The 27,169-nt window shown below is 40.7% G+C and overlaps 2 protein-coding genes across 3 annotated transcripts; one reads left to right on the plus strand and one right to left on the minus strand.

The window, feature by feature from the left end:
• Positions 1-1,060: 1,060 nt before the first annotated feature.
• Positions 1,061-18,820, minus strand: med23 (mediator complex subunit 23). Of its 2 annotated transcripts, XM_065963510.1 has the most exons (31): positions 18,642-18,820; positions 18,089-18,120; positions 17,774-17,861; positions 17,566-17,690; positions 17,285-17,396; positions 16,894-16,992; positions 16,566-16,667; positions 16,373-16,442; positions 15,967-16,079; positions 15,294-15,389; positions 14,552-14,569; positions 9,740-9,946; positions 8,993-9,136; positions 8,711-8,856; positions 8,172-8,417; positions 7,394-7,536; positions 7,031-7,205; positions 6,750-6,913; positions 6,444-6,568; positions 6,147-6,352; positions 5,402-5,582; positions 5,145-5,315; positions 4,829-5,045; positions 4,550-4,659; positions 4,294-4,420; positions 3,504-3,669; positions 3,346-3,418; positions 3,057-3,271; positions 2,831-2,951; positions 2,098-2,229; positions 1,061-1,828 (listed from the first exon to the last, which is right to left on the minus strand). In XM_065963510.1, exons 1-31 carry the CDS (start codon positions 18,690-18,692, stop codon positions 1,559-1,561), a joined length of 4,245 nt encoding a protein of 1,414 aa, XP_065819582.1. In that variant the 5' UTR covers positions 18,693-18,820; the 3' UTR covers positions 1,061-1,558. The 2 variants fall into 2 exon arrangements, with proteins under 2 accessions (XP_065819582.1, XP_065819583.1); XM_065963511.1 differs by lacking the exon at positions 14,552-14,569.
• A 1,291-nt stretch (positions 18,821-20,111) lies between these two features.
• On the plus strand, positions 20,112-26,758 carry il20ra (interleukin 20 receptor, alpha). The gene is made up of 7 exons (XM_020642019.3): positions 20,112-20,413; positions 21,963-22,086; positions 22,424-22,632; positions 22,828-23,003; positions 23,127-23,271; positions 23,544-23,680; positions 24,084-26,758. The coding sequence occupies exons 1-7, from the start codon at positions 20,365-20,367 to the stop codon at positions 25,278-25,280; spliced, it is 2,037 nt and encodes a 678-aa protein (XP_020497675.1). The 5' UTR covers positions 20,112-20,364; the 3' UTR covers positions 25,281-26,758.
• The last annotated feature ends 411 nt before the right edge of the window (positions 26,759-27,169 follow it).

Raw genomic sequence — 27,169 nt, forward strand, 5'->3', positions numbered from 1 at the left:
CTGTAGCCTTTATTTCTCACAGGCCTAGCTGTTAATATTCATCAACTTTATTCACTGTCTCAAAATGTTTAACCAAGAGCTACTACATTTCATTAAAAGTTAAACCAAACTTTAGAGTCACCCCCATACTGGTAAATATGATGAGCTGATTCTGTACACTAGGGGACCCCAGTAGTAGTTCGCACCTTGATTCCTAATTGATTGAAAAGTAGAAAAAAGTTGGTTTTTTTCTTAATTTTTTAAAATCTTAGTTGTTAAATGTGTATTTCACTGTCTGTGCACTCATTCCGACCATGTCCTGACAGATACACTTGTCGAGAGCCCCCGAATTCCCAAAAAGTAAAATAAATGAACAAATAAATCTTGTACGCACATAATAATTACCTCATGCACTGAAATAGGCCTACTGTTTCAGGTATTCTGAGATTCTATTACTGCATTGGCTGGCACTCAGTAAATCATTTTTTGGTACCAAACTTTAGACCTACTGCCAAAATGACAACTTGTGAATGCTGACTACACGACGCAGAAAGAGACTGCAAAGCCTCATCTATTCTCCAGCGTTCTGTATCACCCAGAGGGGCCCCTTTATATAATTTAATTTCCCGTCTTGAAAAATTTAACTCCAGGAATTAAGTTTAGGTCTCCCTCTCTCACAAAAGGGATTCAAATTGTGAACTAAATACTTCAATCAAACGGTACCTTTCTTAAAACTGGGCATCCAAATGTGTCATGGATCTCTGTTAAACGTGTTTTTTTTTTTATCAAGACTTTGAAAGGGTGAGGAAGGATTTTGACAACCAATCCAACGGGATGGTGAAGCTATCATGAATTCAGGGCGATATGAACAAAGAGCAAACTAAGAAACGATTGACTTATTTTTGGTGTATCACTTCAAAGATGTGCAGGTAGTTTGCAAAAGGCCCTGATTGGAATTCAAACAACCCGTACACAAAGTATGGTATCATGACAAACAATGAAATGTACACTGAATAATACCTGCTACCCATGGACCTGTCTGATCCGCTAATACAGAAGATTGAACAAAAAGATCAACCCATTTAACCAAGATCTTTTTTTAATGCAGTAATAATAATGTACAGTATAAAAAATGACAAACAGAAAACTTAAAAAGATGCTGTAATACAAAGAGAAATTTGGGTTCATTCCGACCCTTCTGAATGTTCTTTATGCAGTATTTACTGATGACTACATTTTAAATAGTCATATTGTTTTCTGTATGCTACATGTAATGTGATGTCCTCTGAATTATGTAATTCATTTTTAGAGTTCTACAGCAAAACCAGCTTGTTTTTTTTGTCATTTTGGTACAAGCTGAGGTTCTAGAAATACAAAGTTTTAAACACACGTTAAACAAGTTTATGTTGAAACATTAACAACAATCATTCCTGGAAAATACAGTCAGCACCCCAGGGTTCTTCAGAGTACAGTTCTGTCCCAAAAAAAAAAGTTAAAAAAATAACTCCAAATAAATCAGTCTGTGATGTTATTCTGAGTAAATGTCCGTCTTTGCGAGGGTACCTGTGTTTGTGTTAACCTACATGGGTGTGTGTGCATGCTGTGCGGTGGAAGGCGAGGCTGCGGCAGAGGATGCTGACAGCGAGGTGGAGGCGGTGGGCTGAGGGGTGGAGGAAGACGAGGAGGCGGAGGAAGCAGCAGAGGCAGCGGCGGCGGCAGCGGCCGCAGCAGCGGCGGCGGCGGCAGCTGCAGCGGCAACCGACGATGAGGACTCTGTCAGGCTGCTGTGTGTGATGAAGCGAAGACGAAGCTTCATGGCCGGACGCAGGGTCATGATTATTTTCTCCACCTGAAGAAAGAGCAACAGATGAAGAAGAGACGGAGAGAACAGAAAAACAGATTGACTGGATTAGCTGAGGAAAAAAAAAAAAAAAGGAACCAACATGATTTTGGTTCGTTTGGCCCTCAACCAGTTGGGTTCATTTTCTGAGGCAGGAGAATCATTTAAGTACACTCTAATCACCAGGTCAACTTGGTTTGCCTCATAACACCCAATGCATCCCGACCCTAACCCTCGAGAGATAAATGATAGATAAAAAACCCATTATTTATCATCACCTGCTCCTTCACACTGTCTCCAGTGTACATGTATTTGATGTGATACAGGAAGTCACAGATTGGGTCCATGTAGCTCAGATGTTGGCAGTGTTGGTCCACAGCCTGGAGCATCTCATAGAAGGCAACACCAATCTGAAACAAATAAGCAAACACAAGTCTTATAGAATGTAGACATCCAACTAATACTTGGTAGATCATCATTCATTTGATACAGGGTTTCACTTGCTGTTTCCGTGCCTTTTTATTTTTATTTTTTACAATTCACTTAGCAGACTCTTTAATCCAAAACGACGAACATCTGAACGTAAATACAACACTAATTCATTCATACACCGCCACTGAAGCAGCGGGAGCAATGCGGGGTTAAGTGTCTTGCCCAAGGACGCATCGGACATGTTGCTCAGCTGGGGATCGAACTCTCGACCTTCCGGTTGAGAGGCGACAACATATAAGTACTCAGCCGCTGATTGGTCTACAGACTTAATCTAGAACATCGATAGGTGTTAGATTTACATTTTTGATCCATTTCGACTGCTTGACAGGACTAAATAATAGAATCATTTGAAATAATTTGAGGTTGTTTTAAGTAGATCTCTTGTGGTGGAGCCAGGCTGTAAATTACATTTTCTGTGATTAATTGCAGTTATTATAGTGTAATGTGAATGGATTTAAAATGTATGATGTTACTTGAAAACTAAATTATGATAATAATAAAGAACAGTTTTGCATGTACCTCCAACATGCATCTCGTCCTCTCTTGCTGGAAGCGCTGCAGGAACGGCCCCACCAGGTGATACACATAGAGCAACTGGAACTCTGTCTGGACGACGGGCTTCAGGGTCTCTGAGAGGAATCTCCACACAAACACACACAAAGATTTATGGTGACATGACAACAACACATCAAACAGCATCAACTCAAGAGAATAAATAAAATAGAGGTTGAGGAAGACTTCTTACTTGGGAATGAGAGACAGCTGTCCAATGGATGAGTGATGCCACACAGCGTGCGCTAATGCTAGCACGTAGCTGCAATTCATTTCGCTGTAGCTCTGGTGGCACGCTGTGAAGTCCAGCAGGGCGAATGGATAACCCGCCCACTCGGTCTCGGACGTCAGCGCCGGAGAGGTGATCACCGTTGAGATGCGGTCGTGCAGAACGATCCAGTAGGGCTCCTGGGAGAGGGGAGAACTTGTAGTGACTTTCTTAAAGCAGTAAAGCAGCTGTGATGAGCGATTTGTTTTCTTACAGGAAGCGCAGTTATCACAAGTCCAATGGCGTTCATCCAAGCTGTGATGCTCTCTCTGGGAACCAGGGGTTGGCTACAAGGTGAGAGAAAACATTATCTGGTTCGTCAATCAGTCACATCAATCTCTTGCAGCAGAGTGTAATAGTCTCTATTCATACCTTTTCAACACAACATTGAGCAAAGCGTTGCCCACATCTTTGCCGGGCACAGCCAGAGCCATGAGCTCCACGCAGGTGACGTGCAGGGCGTGGGCCGCGGGGTTGGGGAACTCGTTGAATCTCCAGTCACAGTTGGGGAAAGGACCGGGTGACTTGCCAGCCATAGGTGGAGGAGCGATAGTTAAGAAAAACTTGTGGCTTGTTTTCAATAACTCTATCCTGTTGTAAAAGTTACACTGGCAGAAAAAAAGGGCTTCAGAGCGAGAGTAGACATGTTGGCAGTGAGGTAAACAAATCACTTAGGCACATGACATTTTACGAGTCAGTATCAGGGTCACTTAGGGTGCACTCACACTAGGCAAAGTTGTACCATACTGTACTTAAGCACGGTTTCCCCCCCCCCCCCACCCATTCCCCTGCTGGCCTGCACTCACGGTTAGCTCTTGTACATAACGCTGTAATACAACACATGAATGGCTTTACCTGATCATGACGCGTGCTTAGTTTACAAGATAGGAGGACTCAAAAATAAAAGCGGTGCGCGGTCAAGTCCGCCCTAACACCCCAGGTTTTCTCAATAATGAAGGCTGTCCACGTTGTGTACTCGTGCTTGTGCTCGTGCGTGAACTGTACTGTGCTGAATCCAGACCTCTTCCAAGCGTGCCAGGGCCAAGGAAGTGGAACGTGCTCGAGCATGGATCACAAATTGACTTTTGGGGTGAATCGTGTTGCCTAGAGTGAGTGCGCCATTGAAGAGATCAGTGACAGAGAGGACATAAAGGTAGGATATTGTCCACAAGGCGGCCAATCAGCTTGCAGTAGTACGTGTCATCAGGGAGCCACACATTGTCCTCTCGGGGGTTCATGCCAAGCTTCAGGTAGGTCTCACTGAGGCACCAACCAGGTGTGCGGTTGTCCTATAAAGAAAACTCACTGTAAATCAATAAAAGGCTAAACTTTTGTGAGGTTTAGAGACAACTAAGATACAAACAAGTTTGTGTACTCAATGTTACCTGTTTTTAGTGGGTAAATCTTTTCCTGCTTACTTTTAGTGAAGACATGATGGCATGGACCAGTTTCCTCTTCAGATTGGTTCTGTCTCTCAGATGTCGTTCGTAATAGTGAAGTGTGTTGTACAAGTAGGTGACTGGGCGATCTGTACACAAACGCAGAAGTTATTACTCACCAGTGTGCACAAAATGCTGTGCACATGTTACTCACTTCCTGTCTACGTCTTTTTATCTGTGTGTTTATTGCCAGTTCCTATTCTCTCATTTCTACGTGCTTAACACAACCCCCTTACGTCTTCAGACAACCTCACTCACCATGGAACTTGTACAGCCCTCCCAGATGGTCCAGCAGCGTCTCCAGAGACTTGGAGACAGGAATGAGCTCCAGGAAGCGGTGGATGACGATGTCAAAGACAGGCAGGAAGCGAAGGCACACATTGCCAAAGTAGATGGGCAGGTACTGAGTCTGGTGCTGCATGGGGGGGTTGACTTGCTCGGCAAGTCCCTCAAAGTACAGCTTCTCTGGGTATTTCTGGTAAAAGGAAAGGGATGCAGTGTCTTCAGACCTGGTTTGCTCTTTTAATTTTACGGTATCAGACAGACACTACAATCTTTTATTCCACAGTCGTACCTTGTGGTAGCTCATGTGTTTGTTGTGCCAGTCACTCTGCAGCCAGTGCTCAGGAGCGTTCTCCTTCACAAAATCGTTGACTCGGTTCCTGAAGTCGTTGGGTTTTAGCAGCAGTAGCTGGATTATGAAGTAACAAACCTGAGCCTCATTGCCCTCGTGGCTGCGCATGGCCTGAATATAGAGAAGCACAGAACTGAGACACAAAGTCCTCATTTTACAGTTTGAGAATTTAGACCCTAAAGAAGGTTTCTCCTCACCAGACACAGGATGAGTCTGTCCAGCGTAACGATGTTGTGTTTCCAGACCATGTCGTTCAGCATTTCAATGCACTTATTGAGCTGAGGTCCACCGGCTGATGTGGAGAACTCGTAGACGAGGAAGTCGGCAAATGTCCGGACGTGAGCCACGAGCGCACGAGCCCCAATGCGTTCCAAGACCCTGAGGGACACCAAATCAAGATATAGTTCTGTCAAACACACTGTATAACGCGGTATAAATAATGTGGGGGGGGATTTATGCTCCATAAATCATAGCATTAAAATAAGCCACAGTACATGGAATAAAGATACTCAAAACCTCTAGTGGAGATTTGTTTGAGTGGGAATTTAACCTGGTGCAGTTTTGAAGATGTTGACAGTTATTCAACAGTCAATGTTTTATTATGAAAATAAAATTAATTTTCAATAAATAAAAGATTTAAAAAATCATCACATCCGTCATTTGTTTTTGTTTTTTTTATTTTTTATCTCTAAAATTTCAAGTGTTTTAAAGAAAAAATATCGGAAATCGGCCAAAATCGGTCTCAGCGGGTCAGACAAAAAAACAAATCTGAAATCAGAACGGGCCACAGATATAGCAATCGCTGCATTAAAAATTAAAAGTGAATATGTAAACAATAAGTAAAGAAACTCAAAGTATGTGTGTTGCTATGACAGTGTAGGTTAAATACATGTTTATACATGTGTGGATTCTTTATGAGCGTATCTGTATAAAATAATGAACCTGAAGCCTATCTGGTTGATATGGTCCGTCTCCAGCAGCATCTTCCACAGCAGACAGAGGAACAGCGGGGGCGAACCCTGCATGGAGAAGTGTGTAATGATGTCGTTCTCATTCGTCATGGACTTCCACTTCCTGTACTCCTCTTCCACGTTCTTCTTCAGGTTGAAACGAGACTCCTGAGGAACGTTGTTCTGCTTGAAGAACGCCTAGGAGGAAGAACGAGATCCATCAAAGTTATTACAACAAGATTCAAACATAACTGTGCTTAATTATCCTCATGTCGTGTCCACAACACACCTGTAGCGGGGCAGGGAAGCAGGACAGCGTGTGTGAGGCCCAGTTATGAGGCGTGAAGTTCATGATGGTCTGGAGGATTTCTTTACACCAAGTCCCATGGATGGAGTCCGACCCTGTGAAAAAATCTAAACACAAAGACACAGACACAAAGCAAACAAAATTTAAATATAACTCAAATAACTGGAAACAGGTGAAATCTTAAATCACAGGAGTGAACGAGAAAGGAAGGGGATCAAATGGAAGAAAAGCAAAGCTGGTAATACATTTTAGAAAAGGATCAACAGAAGTAAGCAGTGTGTGTGCTACCAGTGACGTGTGTGGCTCTGGCCAGGGTAAGGATCAGTGCTCGGTTCAGCTCTTCAGACTCGGCTGACAGAACCGTCTTTGGGTCGCTGAGGAAGCGAGTGAACTGAGGCTGCACCTCTGAACTCCCCAAAGCTGTGATCAACCGAAGAGCTGTGCTCTCCACACTGATATAAGAGAGAGAGCAAGAAAGACAGCAGTAGAGACCATTATCAACCTTTTTTTTTTTTTTTTTTTTTTACATAATATCAGTAATCTAGTAGAGATTATGTTGTTCACATTACCATAGATGTAGCTGGTTCTGGTTGGTCTGGGGCACAGCAGCCAGACTGTGCAGATGACTCAGCAGCTGGACTCTGTAGTGCGGCTGAATGTGGTGCATCCTGTAGCTGAACATCTCCAGCAGCGTGTGAAGGATTCCCCACGCGTGAGACTTAAACACATTGGGCAGCAGCTGGCCTAAACAGACAGAAAGAGATACAATATGTGAGACAAAATGATATGAAACACACGTTCAGATAATGATGGGATGTTGCAATGAGGAGGAGAATGAGAGGACAGATTATACTGTTCTTTCTTCGTCTGAGATTAAAAAGTTTTCAAAAGAGTGGAAATGCAGAATGAATTCATATGTGTCTGTGACTCACTGATGAATCCTTTGATGCCCAGAGACTCGATCTCCATGTAGACCAACAGTCTGCTGTATGTTTCAACCAGCGCAGGGGCCAGGGCCTGGCTGGACTTTGTGCTGGCCAGCTTTATGACCCGCGTGGCAATACTGTGGATCAGACTGAACGCAGAACAAGAGGGGGAAAAGAGAGACTCAGCAAGAAGTTTTGTGACGCATTGAGGCTTTCTGACCATTTCTAACTTGATAACACAGCAACATCTGCTGGTTGGTAAAAACCTAAAGCAGCCAGTCATGATGGGGCTGAAGCACGACCACATCTCACTGATATGAATAGTGTTATTTTCAGCCTGCGGGTCATGAAAAAATATCAAAACATGTTTGCTCAGATGTTTTGCAATAAACAGATATCATCACGCAATATGTTGCAGTAAAATGACAGCCTAAATACATTTGCTAAATTAAATATTAATGTACTAGTTCTGTGTTTGGTATGATAGTTTCTGTGCTCTTCTGTGGATATTTATGTGACAATTCATAATCATTATGCAGTGTAGCCCACACATAGATGACACAGAGGCGGGCTGCCCAAGTATGTTTTGCTTATTCTTATCTGTATAAAATAACTTTCTGCTATCAGTAAACTAGAGCACAATCTCTCCTCGCTCTCCCATGAGCGCACATGCTCTGTAGCAGATCAGAGAGAGAGGGAGAGAGAGAGAGAGAGAGAGAGAGAGATGCCCTCATCTGCTTGTCTCTACATGAATTCATCTGTCAGTCCTTTGTTGTCACCCTACCTCATCTTTGCGTGTACTGTGAGTGAATCCAGCAGGTTCATGGGCAGCGGGGTGACCGATCCTGATGCGATGCAGTTGGTGCCAGGTAGGTTGATCCTCAGTGATCCGTTTCCGTAGATGGTCTCCACCAGGACGCCCATTGGCAGTGTGAAGCACTCAGAGTTGGTGCTGTAGGCGTTACACAGCAGGGCGATCTTATAGTCGGACATACCCAAAGATTTGTTGCGCAGTGACTGCTGGAGAAACCTAAAAGACAGCAGGGAGGGAAGGAGAAAGATGCTGTAAGTCTACTTGGATTTTAGTTCACCCTTTATACCTCATAAAGGCCCAAAACACAGATTTTATTATAAATCATGGGAGCACCTGCTGCTTCTGAAATTCTTAAACATGGAAAGTAAAGTCAAAGGTTTGTATTGGAAACATTTTAAGTTTATGTTTTGAGTTGGAGCAGTTTGCTGGGATTGTTGGATAAATCTTCCTTTGAACTAAAGCAACATTTTTAAATTCTCCTCCGGGAACAGCTTTTTAAAGACACATACTCATGGTGCAGTTTCAGGGAGTGTGGAATGGGTATCTGCAGTTTAGAGTTGTCGTTCTGAGCTTTGCGGTTCAGGTGGATCCAGATGCAGGTCATGGCGAAGGAATGAGTCGACTGGGGCTTGTTGATGTCAGGAACTGGAATGCACTGGAGTGAGAGAAGAAGCACTGTAGTAACTATTACTAATACAATAAAATAAACATAAAGAACCTTTAAGACAATACACTCAGTACCAAGAAGAAAAAATAATAGATAAAAAAGATCATGTTTGGCAGATGTGCACCTCTTTCTCTGGGTAAAGCAGGTCAAAGAGCTTCATGACAGGCAGAAAGTCGGCTAAGGCGTTCTTCTGAATACTTCCTGAAATGAACTGAAGCAAGACCCACATCAAGTGGTCTCGCCCTTTGATGAGGCCTCGACCTGCAAGCTAGAGTGAGAGAGAGAGAGAGAGAGAGACACTCAACATCAACAATAGTCATAAATTGAGCCTGACCAATATGGATTATTTGGTGCTGATATGGATCGGCCAATATATTTCTTAGATCCATGTTCGATCTGTAGAGATAGATAGATTTATTGTGTTGATCCCTCAAAAGCAGTTATCAAACACTTGGGAAAGATTTATAATGAAGACAAGATGTTCACTGAACTGGAAAGGAACTGCTTTTAATCCATATAGTGCCCTCTGCTGGTGACAGAGAACTGCTAGTTTAACACAGTGAAACTCAAATTAAATGCGATTTGACTGGAGAATAAATCGGGTAATATTGGCGCATATTGTAATAAAATTAGGCGATATCGATAGTCACTGGATAAGCTTATATCGGCCGATATTATTGGCTGGCCGATTAATCGGTCGGGCTCTATTCATAAGTTGTTAACCTGTTATATTATTTAAACACCAAATCTTGTATTCTTCTATGTTTTCTTCAATAGTTGGTTTTTAACCTATACTTCCCAAAATTCCCATCAAACTCGGAGCTGGCAACACTACCCTCCTCTGTAGCGGAGACTCCTACTTTCTTCTTACCTTCTGGTGTAAAGACAGCACCATGTGTGGGAAGCTTGCAAACTGAAACAGCACAAAGAAGATGAGTTGAGAAGAGAGGTGCTGCCACAGCAGCTGGCTCGTTCCCCCGATATCGGCGTCAAAGTGTTCCTCAGTCTCGGAGCGCTCCATTGCGTACACAACAAGGTCCACCAGCTGCTCCTCGAGCACTGGGCAGCGCTGCTTTTGCTAGAAGGGGAGGAGGGGAGTGTTAAAGGACAAAGAAAAGAGTGGACAGAAGAGAGTGAGAGAGAGAGAGAGAGAGAGAGAGAGAGAGAAGTCAAACAGAGAAAAGGGAGAGAAAGATGTCCAAGGACAGAAAAAAAAGATAGAAATAGAAAAGGGTTCAAAGAGGATTGAAGAGAGGGGGAGAGGAGAGACAGACAGGAGGAGGAAGAGAATGTGGGAAAGGTCATCATCAAATTACTTCACATACACATTTTCATTTATCATGTGCTCCAACAAACACACCAATCAAAACCTTTTCCCATCCCTTGCATGCGGGACGGCATCTCCTTCCCGCCTCTTACTCTGAGTGCCCAACACTGGCACAAATACCGCAATGGTTATGAATGTGGGTTGTCCTTAAACATTTACAAATTGTAGAAATCCAAATGTAAATGTATTTGAATGTTGATTAAAGTGGGACTGAGCAGATGTCTCATGCAAACATTATGATCGTAGATATGATGGAGGAACAGCCCGATGTCTGAACCAGAAATGTTGAGACAATGAAGGACAGGTGGAGAGGTGCAGCAGGTCGGGTGGAGGGAGGAAAATAAGGAGAAGAATGACTGAGGGGATAACATGGAGAGAGGGCGGAGACAGGGATGTGCAGCAGAGTGAAGAAGGCAGGTTCAAAAGATTGGGTGGGTGTAAACATGGCAGTATTAAATAATAATGGTTGGAAGCATAATCTCTAACTTTATTTATTGCCATAGTTTCATGGAAAAGAAGACAACGGTCTTTTTCAACGTATTGGAATATAAATCATTTATTTTACTAAAATCATTCTATTAACCAAGAAGGCAAACCTCAGTTAACCCACTGGTGACAGAGCAGAGGGAGTGGGGATCTACCACTGATCAACTTCAGAGCCTTATTTCCCCCCCCCACAGCACAACAGCCTTGAATGCCACAGCATGGCACGGTAAGACACGGAACGGCACAGCATAGAACTCAACACAAAACCAAACAGTGCAACAACATCCTGCATGCAGGCAGACGGGTCTCGGACGGTGCGGAGGTGTTGTGTTCGGGAAGAGGAGGAGAAGCAATGATGGCTTCTCTTCCCCTGCCATAAACATGCACACACAAACACACACACATGCTCACACATTCTCAAAGGAAAAAAAGAGAGGGAGAGAGAAAAACAAAAAAAGGGAGAGACAGAGAAGGATCCACAGACGTTATCTTCCCTCTAAGGTCGAAGTACATCAGCCCAATGGCTACAGACAGTGTCCTAAAACCACTCCAGTGGCTGGATAAGATCCACCTCAACCACAGACAAACATTTCCTTTCAACATCTCATTCAAAGGCAAACTGCCAGTATACTGAAGATACACTTTAAAGTAAGTTCTCTTTATCAGAATAGGAGAGCAGTCACACTGGCTGTCAATCTCATGTTTTTCCCAAAATAAGCTCAACTCTGATCAAATTCTACAAAGTTTATTCTCTGTGGACAAAAAGCTACAGAGGGACTTGTTGTTGAGAACATTCAAAGAAAAATAAAGGTGAAAAAAAACAACAACCACTAGCTGAACAGTCCTGTGAGACACAGTGGAAGGGCATTTCAAATGACAGAAGTAGATTAGTTTATTAACCCTTGTGCAGGATGAGTCATGAACATTTTCCAGGAAATGCACTGACAATGACTGCAAGAAATGCGTTTAAAAAGTCTTAAGACATTTTCTTTGATTTCATGGTAACATTAAAAGGTCACATATTGTGCAAAACACACTCTTACCATGTATTTCAAACACTAATATGTGTCCCTTGTCTGTCAACAAACTCTCCAATTATGAAAAAAGTCCACCCTCTCTATCTTTTGTGTGCTCCACTTTTCAGACAATGTGTGCTCAAACAGTTTGGAGATTTTCCCTTCATGACATCACAAAGGGGAGTAACCCCTCCCCCAGTCGGGTGACACTCCCACAGCTAGGTGTTTGATCTGCCCTCTGAGTCTGCCTCCTCACTGTAAACTATCAGGCGTGGTGCAAGAAAGCCCAAGCCACCCAAGCCCTTTTAGAGGAGAATTTTCAAAGGAAATTTCCAGATAAATTTCTGATATTTTGTCTAGAATTTATTTAGTATTTGAATACATTTGCTACAAAGAACTGCTCTAAATGTATCACAGTTATTTTGGCCATTAAGTGATTAGCATACACAGCCTAGTTTTTAAATGGTCATAGAAGCTGTTGCTTGTGGTTAGTGATGCACTGCAGCGCAATACTTAAAGGTCAAAATGTCAAACTACGATGCAAAAGGTGCAAACCGGTGGGGGGGAAAAAAAACACAAGAGATTAAAAAACCAAGCCAAACAACACCACACAACACGGGTCAGAGTTCAGTCAGCCAAGACAGCCAATCAGAATCACTCGTCTGCTGACCCTGGCAAAACGCTGATTTGGAATAAATAAGCGTGAAGTGCAGTAAGGTTACATATTTCAAACTCTGCCATGTCTTCCATTCTCAAAGCTATCTATGCACACATTTTCCCAAGATGTCATTACAAAAGTATCTCTCCATATGTGACCTGGAGGGACAAAACAAGACATTATTGGTATAATGGATTATTGTAAAACAAATACTAAGTTATTGTAAGAAGCCTAAAATATAATTTTTACATGTAATAAATTGATTAGACTGCATAGGAATGAAGCTCACTAATGGGCTGCAGTATGAAAAGTTATTTAAGATTGGAAATAGAAGACATGACACTGAGAAAGTCATTATAATCCACTGACATACTCTGCCATTGGAAAAATAATTAACTAACCACTCTGACCTCCTGATATGTAAAGATCTGTCTGGGAGATCTGCGTGACTTTTGTAGAGTACTTGTTCAGTTTTGTTTGCTGGCTGTGACCTCACAATCTCTTGCCAACTGGCTAGTTGTAGCTTGAAGCTAAATAACAGAGTTAGTTTAGTTTTGCCTAGGTCAGCACAACAAAGAGCAGCATCGAGTCAGATACATGACGACCTCGCTAGCAAGGACCAGACTACATCCATACATGCAGCGCTGCAGGACTTGAAATGTCAACAGCAGGGTTTAAACTAGCATCTCAGCTGGAACCACACACACTGTGTATAATGGCTGGGACTATTTTTTTTGAATGCAGTGCAGTGATTTATAACCTTCTCAGTTTACTTGTACTTTTTTTAAGTCAACCTACTCCTTAAAAATTGGGACATTGTGTAAAAATATAAATACAAACAGAATGTGATGATTTGCAAAACATTGAAATCTAATATTTATTTGAAGATAGCAAGAGAACCTTCATAACTGAATTCATAAAACATTTTGGGGGAATTATATATCCATCTCAAATCTGATACCAGCAACATGTTTGGAAAACATTGGGACAGGGTCACTTGCTGTAGTTCTCATAGTGTATTGGGAACTGAGGAGTCTTATTTCTGTCATTTTAAAAGTGAAATGTTCTGACATTCCTATTCAATGTAAGAATTCAGCTGCTAAACAGTTCTGGATTGTACACTTAATCATCAGGACTACAGGAAGGCAGGTTCATCACCGGGACTCTTCTGCTGCGGAGCCATGCTTTTGTAACATGCGCTGAATATGGTTGACCGTTGTCTTGTTGAAAGAAGAAAGGCCTTCCCTGAAAAGTAAGTAGTCTATTTGGCAGCTCATGTTGCTCAGAAACCTGTTGATATGATTCAGCATTAATGGAGCCTTCAAAATGTGCAGGTTACCATCGCTATTTGCACTACTGCACCCCCATACCATCACTGGGCTGGCTTTTCAACTGAGCCCTGATAACAAGCAGGATGGTCTCTCTCCTCTTTGGGGCAGATGCAACATATGAGTGTTGTCTTTGAGCTGTTTTCAATTAAATAAAGAATTTCAATTATTTTGAACCACATTCACCACATTCTATTTGTGTTTTTATTTTACACAACGCCCTTACTGTTCGTGGATGGAATTTCATTGGGCAATGAAAAATTGGCATTGGATGCATCATGGAAAATATAAAGGGAATTAAACATGAATATACAGAGCTATTTAAAGTTGCAAAAACACTACTTGATGTAATTAAAGCAGGGGGACATTAACAGAGTGTAATGTATGAGCACTGGTTACATATTGCTAATGGCTATTTAAATGTAGAACGGCCTTAACTAGCATAATAAGCCGGACATGATAACGAGATGCTGAATATCTACTTAATAAATAATTCATCTTTGGCCCTTTAATCAATACATTTTATTCATGTTGTATTTATTCTGCTGTAACAAAAGCATAGATGTGTCAGCAGGTGAAGTCTACTGAATAGACTCATTGATCAGCTCTGGCCTGTCTGTCTTTATTTATCTGCTTTGTCTCTGTCCACATTTTCCTCTCTCCATTTTTTTTCTAATCTCAATGAAGCCCTGCTGTGACCATCTCAAGCTCTGTAGCATTTCTCTCCATCTCAACTTTTTCCTTTTTTTTTTTTTTTTTTATGTTCAGGATCCAATTTTCCACAACATTAGCGTGCCAAGAAAGCTAAGCGTCTGATGGGCTGGTTAGTTGGGAGATATGGCGACCAGGAAGAGGAACAACGACATACCTGGGCAATGTTCAGAGTCTAGAGAGCGCATGGCAGGTAGGAAAAAAAAACAACAACATACACAACCAAAGGACAAAAACAGAGAGAAACAAAGAAAGGGGGAGAAAGAAACAGAGAGAGGGGGAAAAAAAGAAGAGACAGAAAGACAGAAAGTGGTGACTAACAAGCTAAGTTGTTCGCTGTCGGTTCAGCACAGTTAGCATCAACTCAGCTGGCTCAGACCAAATGGATTCTGGGATATTCGTTTCAATTAAAAAACAGAGCGCTTGCCAGTGAGAGCCGGTCTGTGGCGCTCAGTGAGCCAGTGAGGAGTTCAAACTGTATGAACCCTACAGGGAAAACTGACACCAGTGCATTATGGGTCAAGCTCTAAGCATTGACTTGCTTTACATATGGTCTTAAATAGCTGTGTTACCAGGGCAACAAAGGAGGGGAAGAATGTTTGGGGAGGTGGAGAAACGAAAAAATGAAAGAAAAAATAGGAACAAAGGTACCAAACAAAAAGCCAAAAAACAAAAACATGAACCTAAGTGACTGAGGAAAAGGACACCAGTCAAGGAGAGGAGACAAGGAGGAAAAAGAAGGAGAAACAGCAGGAGCAGGTAGTGAAAAAGGAGGTGGCAGAGAGGGAGGTGGCAAACGTTGAAACAAAGGAAAGTATTAATAAGACAGAGGGGTGACGGCAGTTGAAGGGGCCTGGTACAGAAGCAGGGGAGCAAATCTAGAAAAGAGATCTTCATACCTGCTTGTTGAGTCCTAACATGTTGCACACCATTTCTCTTGAATACGGCTGCTCTAACACATAGCGCAGGAGGCCCGTCTGTGGCTCAAACAGGTCCTGCATACAGAAAACATACATTGGATTACTGCTTTGGTCTTCATGTGTGTGTGCATTTAGTCAGGTCACAATGCCAGAATTTTAAACTTTGATGTGAAACTCATATAAGCAACAATACTTTATACTTTTTTGGTGTGACGGCAAAATAAGAAGCCGTATAAAAGCCACTAAATACATGAAACACATTTCAATACTGTATGTGGTGATAAAAATGATGAAGGGCAGAATCTTCACAAACACAAAAGAAAGGGCTCTTTGCCAGTATTTCTTAATGATCTGTGCTGCTCATCATTCATTAGACAGTAAGCTGTTCCATTAAAGAAAACTGCAGTGAATAAATAGAAAAAAGTAAAGCATACTTGGTTATGCTTACTGTATTTACTTTTTTACTAGGTCGCTCAGCTCTCTCTCTTTTCTGTTGAAACTCTAGATGTATGTGTTTTTTTAAAGCTTCTCTTTTCTATGTGATGGTGTTTATTGAATGTGGCTGTGTATCATTTAAACATACAGTATCCAAAAAGTGTCAAAGTTATGATACGATTAAAAAAAGCCTTCAAGTAGTGTAGAAGTATGTTACCTTGTCATAAGGCAGCATTCCTTTCAGAGGGAAGCGGAGAGTAGTGGGGTCTAATTTCCAGGAGTTACAGATGGCCCCGCTGTTATTCACTACAGGTAACAAACTGCATCGACCTGCAGACACACACATTCACACATATATGAAATGATTAAAAAGGATTATTGCCCTAATATAAGTTGTATCATGTCTTCATGGGGTTTAGATTTTTCTACAACTTTTCTCTTTTTGATCACATTTCATTATTTCTTACAATTATATTTTGATTTCAAACGGATGGACCTCTTTTAAGCTTCAGCAAAGCTGGATATATGAGAAACAGTTTGCAAAAAACCCCTAAAATCCTCTCTAGCGTTTTAAATGAATATCTTGTAAGCTTGCAGTGTGGGTGGTTTTAGGTGTTTCTTACCACAGATTGAGTTGATTCTGGCTGTGGGTCTGAAACTGTCCACAAAGTCTGATATCAAACTCCCAAGAAGCTACAGAGATGACATGAAAGAGAGAAAAGGAGAGAAAACAGAGAAGTACTTTTTATATAACACTGGCATAGCTGCACACAAACACACACACATACACAGACACAAATACACGCACACACTCACCCAGTGTGACAGCTGCCCCTCTGGATAAAGTTTTCTGATTTCATTGATGGCAAAGTATGCTGGCAAGAGGCAAGCATTTCTGTCCAGGATGTATTCAACCACCTGGAATGGAAGAAAGTAAAAAATTCAAGGGATCAAGGTTGTCTTTATTATCAATAATATTTGTTTTTTGCCGTCAGCAGTAAAACCGTACATACATCCAATCAACATACAACATAAAAGACACTAAGAAGTCAAATATGTATCGGTACTTTTTTATGAATGGTTAAATTGGACAGTTTGAGTGTGCAAAAAATGAAGCAATCACAGAATCAAGATAAAGAAATACCTCTCTTGCAGCAAGAAGCTGTTGGACTATTGCTGAGCTGACCGTGGTGGGAATAGTTTGAATTTTATCCAGTACAGCTTTCAGCAGGTCCCGAACACCCTGAAACACACAAAACCATATTCTGCTATGGCCACGTTTATCTTAAAAGAAAATCTCTTAAAAAGTCTCTTCAAGGGAAAAGAACAGCAGGGACAAAATGTTTAATGAGTCTGCAGTAGTTTTGGATTAAACAATGCAACTTTCACATTTCCTTTTTTTTTGGGATTAAAACAGCATGCATAACATGCTTATTAGGAATACACTAATAATGACTACTGCCCCAGCTACCATAAAAAATATATATAAAGGTGATGTGTGTACGTGTGTGTGTGTGTGTGTGTTTTTGTCAGACCTTGTAGTCCACTCCTCCAATGATCTTGCGAATCAGTTTGAATGTTAACGCCCACAGCTGCGTCCTCTCCCACTCCAAACTGTCTGAGCTTATGAGAGCCACACACACCATCCTTCAGACACCAAAAGAGACACATTAGACGGACGGCTTGGACATATAAGAGACAGAATAGATAAGACTGATAGAAGACACAATGGATTAACGGATTGACTTTAGATAAATGTAATCTAGGTTTCATGTGAGATGCAAATCATCATGTGAAAGTGATTGTCTGTGTGTACCTTGGTGTTAACAGGCTGGTCTCAACAGCCATTGCTAGACAATCATAGAGGAAGGAGATCCTTTTGGGACTATGCTGGCTGTGTATAAACCGCACTATCCACTGCACACACTGTTCATGAGATTCCTGCAGAAACACATGAAGGAAATTATAAAACAACCACAATAATTCATCACTGAAGCCAGATTTGTCTCTATTTGTATACAAACTTGTGGTAGTGTTCCCCAGTAATGTCTGAAGGCCCCAAGACAGCTGATCAGTTTAGTCCTCTCGTCCTCTGGAGTGTCCATAAACATCCTGAAACACAGCAGACATTTCAGCATGCCTTGGGCCCATATCCTTTATCCACTGTACGCCACACTGTACATATTAGCATAGTATTGTTTTTTTAAGCAAATATATTGATTAAAAAAAAAAAATCAACAGTCAATTTTCTTCTCTGTTTCTGTCCAACCAGTCAGACCTGCTTTGTTCTACAAAATCCAACAACACGGATTTCAAGATTATGTTTGAAGGTGTCTTACCCAGCAAAAGCCTCTTCTATCATCTCTGTTTTCTGAGGTAAGGAGGAGAAAAAAAATAAATAAAGATTATGTGGGACAACATGAAATAATGTTTTGTCTATATTTCTATTGTGGTTGAATTTAACAGCCTTCTCTAGCTTTACAAACAATATATAAATATCAACACCTAAACATTGTCTTGTACTAATTGCTGTTGCCTCTATCAATATTTTAACTTCTTTAACTTCATATCATAAGTGTATAGCTGCATGGACACTACGTCACCTTTTATTTGGATTTATAACGAAATATAATAATTAATAATTGAATTAAGACAATTTATCTAATCAAGACATCTAAATGTTTCCAGATGTTATCGGGATTTATCGGAGGTTATTTGGCGTATGTTATTAAAGAAAAACTGATGCTAAAAAAAGCGAGGTTGTATATTTTGTAGGGTTTTTTTAGCTGAAAACCACAGCAGGTTTACTATAAACATTTATTGCAGAAGGCTAACATTGTCTGAAATGCTAACTATGTGACTATACGTGCATCATTTGAAGAATTAAATTACCACAACATCCTCAAAGATGCTTTGCAGCTGCGTTTCCATCGAGAGCGCCATTTTTATTTTATTTTTTTAATTTTCAATTTTAGCGAACCATCACAACAAATCTCTCAGGTTAGTGACACTTCCATCAGCAAAAGGCAACTAACACTTAGCTACATGCTACAAGACCCCGGGACAAACGCGCCGACGACGCGCAACTGCAAAAACAATCCGGAGGCAAACCCGAAACACAAGCTGCAACGTTCCGCTTCAATGTGTCATTGTTATACGATAACATAAACACATGATTGTTGTTATGTTGTGTATGACTGGAGGATTAAAGAAAAATGAACGATATCGTTTACATTCAGTAGTAGGCTATATTAATTTATTTAAATGTCTAAGCTGTTGGCTGTAATGTGAAGTGTGGACAAAGACCCATTCTGTCCACAAGATGTCACACTTGACGGCAAAGATGAAGATCATCCCTTTTCAATTGCAGGACTGTTGACTGTTAGTCATAGCCTATTCATTTTAATCAAGGTGGGTAGAAGAGGGGGGGGGGGGGGGTTGTCTGTGTTTCTGTGGAACTAGGAACATCCCGAGGCTATATTTTTGGCATGTGTAAAAATAGACTGGATTAAACGGAATGGCTGAAATTCAACAGAAAGGGTGTGTCATTTTATCAACTATAGTCCTTGTTTTAATAGTATGCTGCTGAGTTTTTTTTTTTTTTTTACCTGTGGTCCAAACGGGGCACTAACTCATGCAGGGGGTGATGTGCGTGCGCATACACACATGATTTCTGATTCCTGTTACTTGCCCACATAATTTCTGGGGGAATCATTTCGACTTTGTTATTCTCCACACTCATCTGAGGTCTGCAGATACTATAAAAAAGGACAACATTTTTCTCTTAGTTAATCGTAACGAGCATAATAACAAGCCAATATGATACATAAGCACACAAAGACATATTATTTAAAACAGACAGTTTTGTATTCAGCCTCAGCTACTGAGATATACTTCAAATGAAATAGGCCTACATGGAAACTTATGAAGGACAGGAAGGCAGTTAGATTGAAACAACAAACTAAAGTAAAATTGAGTGGGATTACATGTATAAAAACGAAATAAAGCAAGTGATAGAAATACTATCACATAATAAAGAAATATAACGTCTCAATCTAAAATATATTGTATTACCCAGCAGCACTGGTTAATACAAAAACATCCAGAGTTGATAGCTCATTTAAAATAATACCACTGATATTAAATAGGCTAAAGCATAGGCCTAAGTATTCTTACTTTTTGAAATGCACGACTTTTAAAAAGGTTTTGATTAGGTTCTTGCGTGAGTCCCTGTAAGTTAAGACTGACTATAGACCATAGTTTACACGCAGAAACACATACGGCCGCGCGCGCGCGCACACACACCTGCGCAATGTGCACAAACAGGTGAGGTCACATTCCTTCCTCGTTGAAACCAGCCGTTCCGAGTTGGGAGCTTTACCTGTTAATCATTGGAGTGTATCGTTTGGCGGTCAAGGTCATGACGACTTACTTCCTCGAAACACGCTTTTTGTTTGTTTTCTAAGTTTACCGGCGTATCTAACAGGTGCTCCGTGTACCTGAGAAGGTAACGGACGGACATAGCTGACGGGGCCAGTGGATGAACCCTCAACAGAGCTGCCGGGAGACTGAAAATGTTGAGTTTCTGGTGAAGAAATGACCACTTCTCTTTGACATGTGGACAGTGTTCCTTTTTCTGAACTTGGGGGCTCTGTACTGCACAGGTAGGCCTACATTCAACCAACATAACGAAAGGCTACTTTGACATAGTTGCTGTTATTTAATTCATTAATTTTCTTTCTATGTCTCACTTTTCATTTGGCCTGTTTAAATGACTACAACTGATAATATGAGAAATTAATCAATACATTTCAATGCTATTTTGTGTGTGTGTAGATCAAGTGTGTGTGTGTAGTTAAATGTAGATGATTCATTTGCTAAAGCCATTGCTTATAACCTGTGTCATAAGGTGAAATATTGTTCAGTTGTTGAATGATTAATCCCTTTAAATGTCACTCTATAAACTTTTTTTTCATTCTGTTTAAACCACAGAGGATCTCTGTTTGTTCACTGAGTTCAGTTATGTTTATTCAATAACTATAATTCAATCAGTGTCATCATTGCAAGCTGCATTGGAGCTATTATGCAAACGTTTAAAACAAAATGATTGAAAGCGTCATCTAAGCCCATGCTGGCTGTTTATCATTGTGTGCCTGACACAGTAATGATAATAAGTAATTTATTTTGAGGAAGTATAAAATATTAACATGTGTCTTGCTGTCATCGCACAGATGGGGCTCCTTGACATGGATTGTCTGTACTAATAATGAATCACAGTCAAGTCAAGTTTTGTGTGCACCAGCATATGGCCTAGAAATTAATAGAGCTCTACATTAAGTTCAAGACAGGTAGATCAAAGTTGCAGTAATCTCTAAAGCTGATTCTCATGATCAAACTAACTTTCATCAATAGAATCACGAGGAAATGTAAAGAGAGCTGAAATGTTTTTTAATTTATAACTTTGTTTTGGCTTGTGGTGTTTTAATGACAGCAGATTGAATCATATTGCAGCTATAGCTGTGTTTACCTCTGCAGGGACCATGTTTTTTTAAGTCCTGGGACTTAGTTTCCACTATGCTAGAGGGTGTTACTTTCTTACAGGGTCTTTGGGGTGGGACTTGTAGCACTAACTCAAAGCTATTAGAAACTTTTTCACTGGTCGCCAGTAGTTGGTTTGTGGGCCCCATGTGCAGAGGCTGCAATCCTCGAGGCGAGAGGCAAATCCAACCTGTGGCTTCTTTCCCATATGTCATTTACCACTCGCTATCTCCCCTATTTCCGGCTCTATTCACTGTCCTGTCTCTCCAATGAAGGCACAGATGACCCAAAAAATAAATCTTAAAAAAAAGAAAAAGTCTTTCAGACGTCAACAGAACACTTTGCACAACCTTCCAGGGTCTTTTGACCTTGGTGGAAAGTGGAAACACAGGCAACAATGAGTAAAGCATTGAAAAACAGCAACTGGGGCTAAAAGACAAAGGGCCTTTTTAAAAACAATGTGAGGTGATGGAAAGTACCATTGTAGTACCATAAAAACAAGTATAAGAATGAGTCAACCACCCTGGGAGATAGTAAAACAGGGATAACATTTTCTCCACACTTGATGTTGTACCACATAAATAGAAAATGTTGAACATTTTAATGATAGAAATTAGTTCAAATCAAATGTCTTTCATTTATGTTTCTCAAACTTTCATTCTCTTTTCTCCTCAGTCTCATGCTCTCCTCCCAGGCCCACCAATGTCTTCTTCACTTCAGTCAATCTGAGGAATTTGCTGCAGTGGTCTCCAGGAAATGGCACAAAGAATGACACACTCTACACAGTGCAGTATGCCATGTAAGTAAAGTTCTTAATGTTTAAAGTGAGAATGTTGGTCTACAGGTTTCAAGTTACTTTTTTTCCCTTTTGTTGCATTAATCTTAATGAAACTTTGTGTAGACAACTTGGTGAAAGCTTAAGGGAAGCTTGCATCAAGTCTCTCACGATTTACAAACAAAAAAGAAGCAGCAAAACAAGATGGGTGCAGGAACAAAAGAAAAACAGCCATGTGTGATCATGTTTCTTGCTTGAGGGAATTGAAAATTGATAGGAGTGTTTTTTTGTTTGTTTGTTTTTTAAAGCTTACGCCCTCTATTCTGCTCTGACCTGCATGGTCTTCTTTGGTCTTTTCCAGCTATGGGGACAGTGTCGAGGACAGCAAAGGAAGACGGGTGCACTGGAGGTCAGTGTGGCACTGTAGAGAAGTTGGGCGCCACTGGTGTGACCTGAGCAATGAGACGTGGGATCTGGAACAAGGATACTATGCCAGGGTTCAAGCCAAGATCAGGAGAGCATCCTCAAAATGGGCCACGACGTGGAGGAGATTTGACCCAAAGTCAGACAGTAAGTTGAAGCTATACTGTCTAAAAAAACAAGACATTCCAAGGAAGGCTGAAAAAAAGGCTGACATATTTGCTTTTAAAGATCGAGACAATACATCTTTTGGTTCAACTTGAACTTTGTAGGGACTCTAAATCTAAATATCCGCCTCAAATATATCAAATCTTACAACACCAAATATTTGTTCTATCTTTCTAGCTATATTTGGCCCTCCACTGGTTTCCGTGGACATGGAGGGAAACAATGCCATCATTACGGTGAAGGGACCAATGAGATATCAGCTTAACAATCAAACTCCAACAGTTTCCATGGCAACTCTATACGCTCAGATGACTTACAACCTCTCTGTCCACAACATCCGTCGCGGCAGGATGGTGAGTAAAAAACAAACAAAGGTCCCAGTCTGCCGCAACCTCATGGCACAGGTATGGCTGTAACATCAAGCACAGCTAAAGCTCTTCTATAGCACTGACTAATCTGTGTGCGTATGTTCGTAGAGCAATTTCCCATTCGACTCCAGTCACTACAAATATCGTCTGATGGATTATGACACGGAGTATTGCTTCTCTGCCAAGACCAGATTCCTCTCCATGCCCATCCACTGCCAGCCCTCAGAATGGCACTGCATAACCACTCCTCCAGGTACAGCAACATTCAGTGTCTGTGTGTGTCTGAATATTTCCTCCCTGTTTGACAGGTAGAAAGGAATGTGATGGAACCTGTTACAGAAGTAAAGGACAGGTTGATGTGTGATGTCTATTATGTTTGTTTGAGAGACTGTACTGTTTACATCTTGATAAAAGTGCACTTTCTGTTTCACACCATAAATTCTGATGTAGCTTCAGATAATATCCCGTGTGCGGACCGTTTTGACTCATGTTTGTATTTTTGTGATGCTGTTTGTGCCTCTCCAGACCCTTTGATGGCCAAGCTGCTGATGGTGGTTGTGGGTATTGTTGTTCCAACTGTGTGCATTTGTTTGCTGGTGGTGATTGGCTACTTTCTCTATCAATACCTGACCGGGAAAGGACAGAAGAGCCCTTATATACTGGTATAGCAAACACACAAAAAATGCAAAAATACAAAGTTAATTAAGTACTTTCTGTTTTGTCATTTTCATTTATGTCATGAAAACTCCAATTTAACTCCTTACCACCAGCGGGATGCTTAAATTAGGCAAAACCTGAACTCACTGCCATTTAAAGTCACATGAAAAAAGCATATTGTATCAATAAATAACAATAATACATATGCTAGCTATGTCTCTGCTGGTAGAATTTCCACTTTTTTTTAAATTTGATGCAACAGTATCAAATCCATGACTCATTTTAATTGTGTATTTGGTCTGTATGTATTGCATACATTGCATCACACAAAGTCAATTGTGTTATGTTTATGTCAAACATTTTGGGGGCAATCTTTTAACACCACACTCCTTCTCCTCCATCCTCCAGAACCCGCCATCTTTTTATCCCCCCCCTCTGACATTTTCCCCTGAAGCCCAAAGTGTCATCCTCTTCCAAGTCGGGCTACCATCAGAGCCACAAAATGGAATATCAGACTCTACATACTCCAAAAAACAGCCACACATTGCAGAACCCCCACCCAGATATGCTCCCCAGGGGTCAGACACACCTCTAGAGCCCGAGGAACCCTGGGATCATTTGCCCACCGACTATGGATTTGTTGGCAAAGCTGCTGATGATGGAGGAATCAATGGAAATAATCACAGAGATGAATCCCAGAATTGTGTTGCAGTAGAGTGTAACGACGAGAAAGGGTGGAAAGCTGAGGATCAACACTCCACTACAGCTTACGCTTCTCAGGCAAAGTCCTACCTTTCGCAAAAGTCGACCAAATCATGCTCAGAAACACACATGCCGATACAAGCACGGAGAGAGGTGAGCACACTTGCACAGGCACATGCACGTTTACAGGTAAATTCAGTTTTGCTGTACCAGAGTAAAGCACAGTCGTTGGTTCTTCAGGGTGCAGTAGAGTTGGATAAAGAGGAGGAGGAAGATGAAGAGTTTTCAGGTTTATTTATAAACAAAACTCCACAAACTGGCCTCTTCAGTATCCCTTTACATGTTAAATCAAAGAAGAATGACAGGATAGTAGAAAATATGGCTAAAGCACAAACAAATGTCAAGAATAATGAAGGTAAAGAGGAAGGCAGGAGTGAGAGAGAACCCCTACTTTCTGCTTATGCCTCTCAGAACATCATAAACATGCCTACCTCCCAATCTAACCAATCACATTACTTACCTGATGACTATGGTGTTCTCTGTATGGCTGCTGCACACAGATCAGAAGAGGAGGAGGAGGAGGAGGAGGAGGAGGGGGGAACTATATGTATTGAGTGGGATCCTGAAACAGGGAAGCTAGCATTGCCAGAAGTGGGGATGGAGTTCCAAAAGGAAGCTGGGTTGATGCAGCGAGAGAAAGGGAGGGAGAGCAAGGCTGAAGGAGAAGCAGAGGAAGAGGTGACTGTAATGGAGGCCGGATTAAGGTTGGAAAATGTGTTTGTCAGACAAGGGTCAGAGGAGAAGGCCGAGGCGCAGAGAGAGAAGGAGACAGGTGGGGAACTAGGGTGGGAGACAGATAATCTTTTGAGCAAATGGAACTTGGTAATATCGTTGAATGAGTAGATGATATTCATCGCAATAAATATTTAGCTCTTTTTACCATTCTTATTTTGCACTTACACTTTACATGTATATAATGGAAGTTTGTAATAAAAGATCAGTTTTATTTAGAATATATATGACAAAACTAAGTTCTTATGGATCACTTAATACTGCAGTTATTGTTTTTTTTCTTTTACACCTGTGATTGTTTCTGTTTTTATTATTATAGTCAAGATAGTTAATGTGCTTTATGGTAGTCAAACTGTGATCAAAGTGTTCAGCTTAATTTAAACATTAATCAGTTGATTCCGTGTTTATTTGTGATTGAAATGAAGTCTTACTGATTTACTGAAGTGCAATGTGATGGTTGAAAAATCCAGATGTCAGCCAAACAAACATTAATGGGCTGTCGTGGACGTGTGTGTGGCATTTTAATTTTATTCATCAAAAATTGTCTAATACAAATGAATAATTATTTTTTCTGTGCACCAAATGAAAAATCACCTAAACCTCTACGTGTAGTACAATAACCCGATAGAGAATTTCACTTTTGTGTTTTCTCTTTTTTTCGCTGCTTATTATGATCATCTGTGTGACAAAAGTTTACTTATGGCCTCCCATGACTCGACAACGTACAGTCATAAAAAACGTTAGTTAAACAGGGATATGTACAGTGTTTCTGTGTGTAGGTTGGTTGTATTGATTCAGCCTGTTCAGCCTCAGCAGTTAAACCGTTAAAGAATCATAATGTGATAAGGGCCTCAATTACTCAGGCACCTACGTTAATACTATTTCACCACTACTATATCTGAATAAGTTATAAAAATGAAGGAAATATTAGAGTTAATGTCTTAATATGGTCATATACTGTATGTAATGAAGTCAACCTAGAGATGCTTTAAATAGTGAAGTTTATGTCGATTTTATCTGTGCATGTCTATTGTTCATTTTGAGTTAAAATGTTTAGAGGCTTGTGTGGATATTTTATGTCATCTAATCCACAAGTTAAAACAATTCATGAGTTGCTGCTGTCATTTCTGCCTAAATCATTGTAAGCTCAGTTTGGTTTAATTGTGAAGTGAATACTTAAACCTTCACTTTGGTATATTTTTCTTAATCCGGAAAATGCTACATAAATCACGTTTTAATGCTGATGCTCCCTTTTTATTGTTGTTCCTCTTTTTGATGCTCTTTGTTTGTTGTCCTGCCCGCTTGAAGTCATAACATAAGTAATTACTGGCATTGCGCTGCCTCAGGTGTCACTTCAACTTGCAACAAATCATGATTAAAGTTTCTTCCTGAAAACAAAACTACAGAGAGAGAGTTTCAGATTCTCGTATTTACACAACTCGGGTATCTGCAGTGTGATAAGATTTACGCTGTGCATGTCAAGTTTTATATACAAACGTTTTACTCTGAGAAATGTGATAGTTTAGTATGTTGCAAGACGGATTATTGAATATTCAAAATGAATAATAAAATGGTGAAATTGCTAACTATTTGTGTCTTACGTGTTTTTGTAAAAGCACTTGACTGTATGATTTACCATTAACATTGTTATTGATAACACTTCTCACTGGTGATTTGCACGGCTGACCTTTGTTCTATCTGTATGATTAACTTTCATTCCTGACCCTCAGATCAGGCCTCTAGAGGATGAAATAAAATAAAGAATAGAGCCATCTTCTGGTCAAACAACACAATGACATGATAAATGCCAGCTTTAGAGATAAACGTAATTAAATCAAATTTAGCCATACAGGAGTAGGCTATGCAGCTCTAGAGTAATGTCTACTTTATGTAAAATTAGACACTTTATTTTCACGACACTACAGGTAATTCAGAATATCTGGCACTGATCTACAGGCTTGACAGTCAGAGGATGTAGGCCTACTTGTGCCAATTTTAGA

The sequence above is a fragment of the Labrus bergylta genome, chromosome 15, assembly GCF_963930695.1.
Source record: "Labrus bergylta chromosome 15, fLabBer1.1, whole genome shotgun sequence".
Taxonomy (NCBI): Eukaryota; Metazoa; Chordata; class Actinopteri; order Labriformes; family Labridae; genus Labrus; species Labrus bergylta.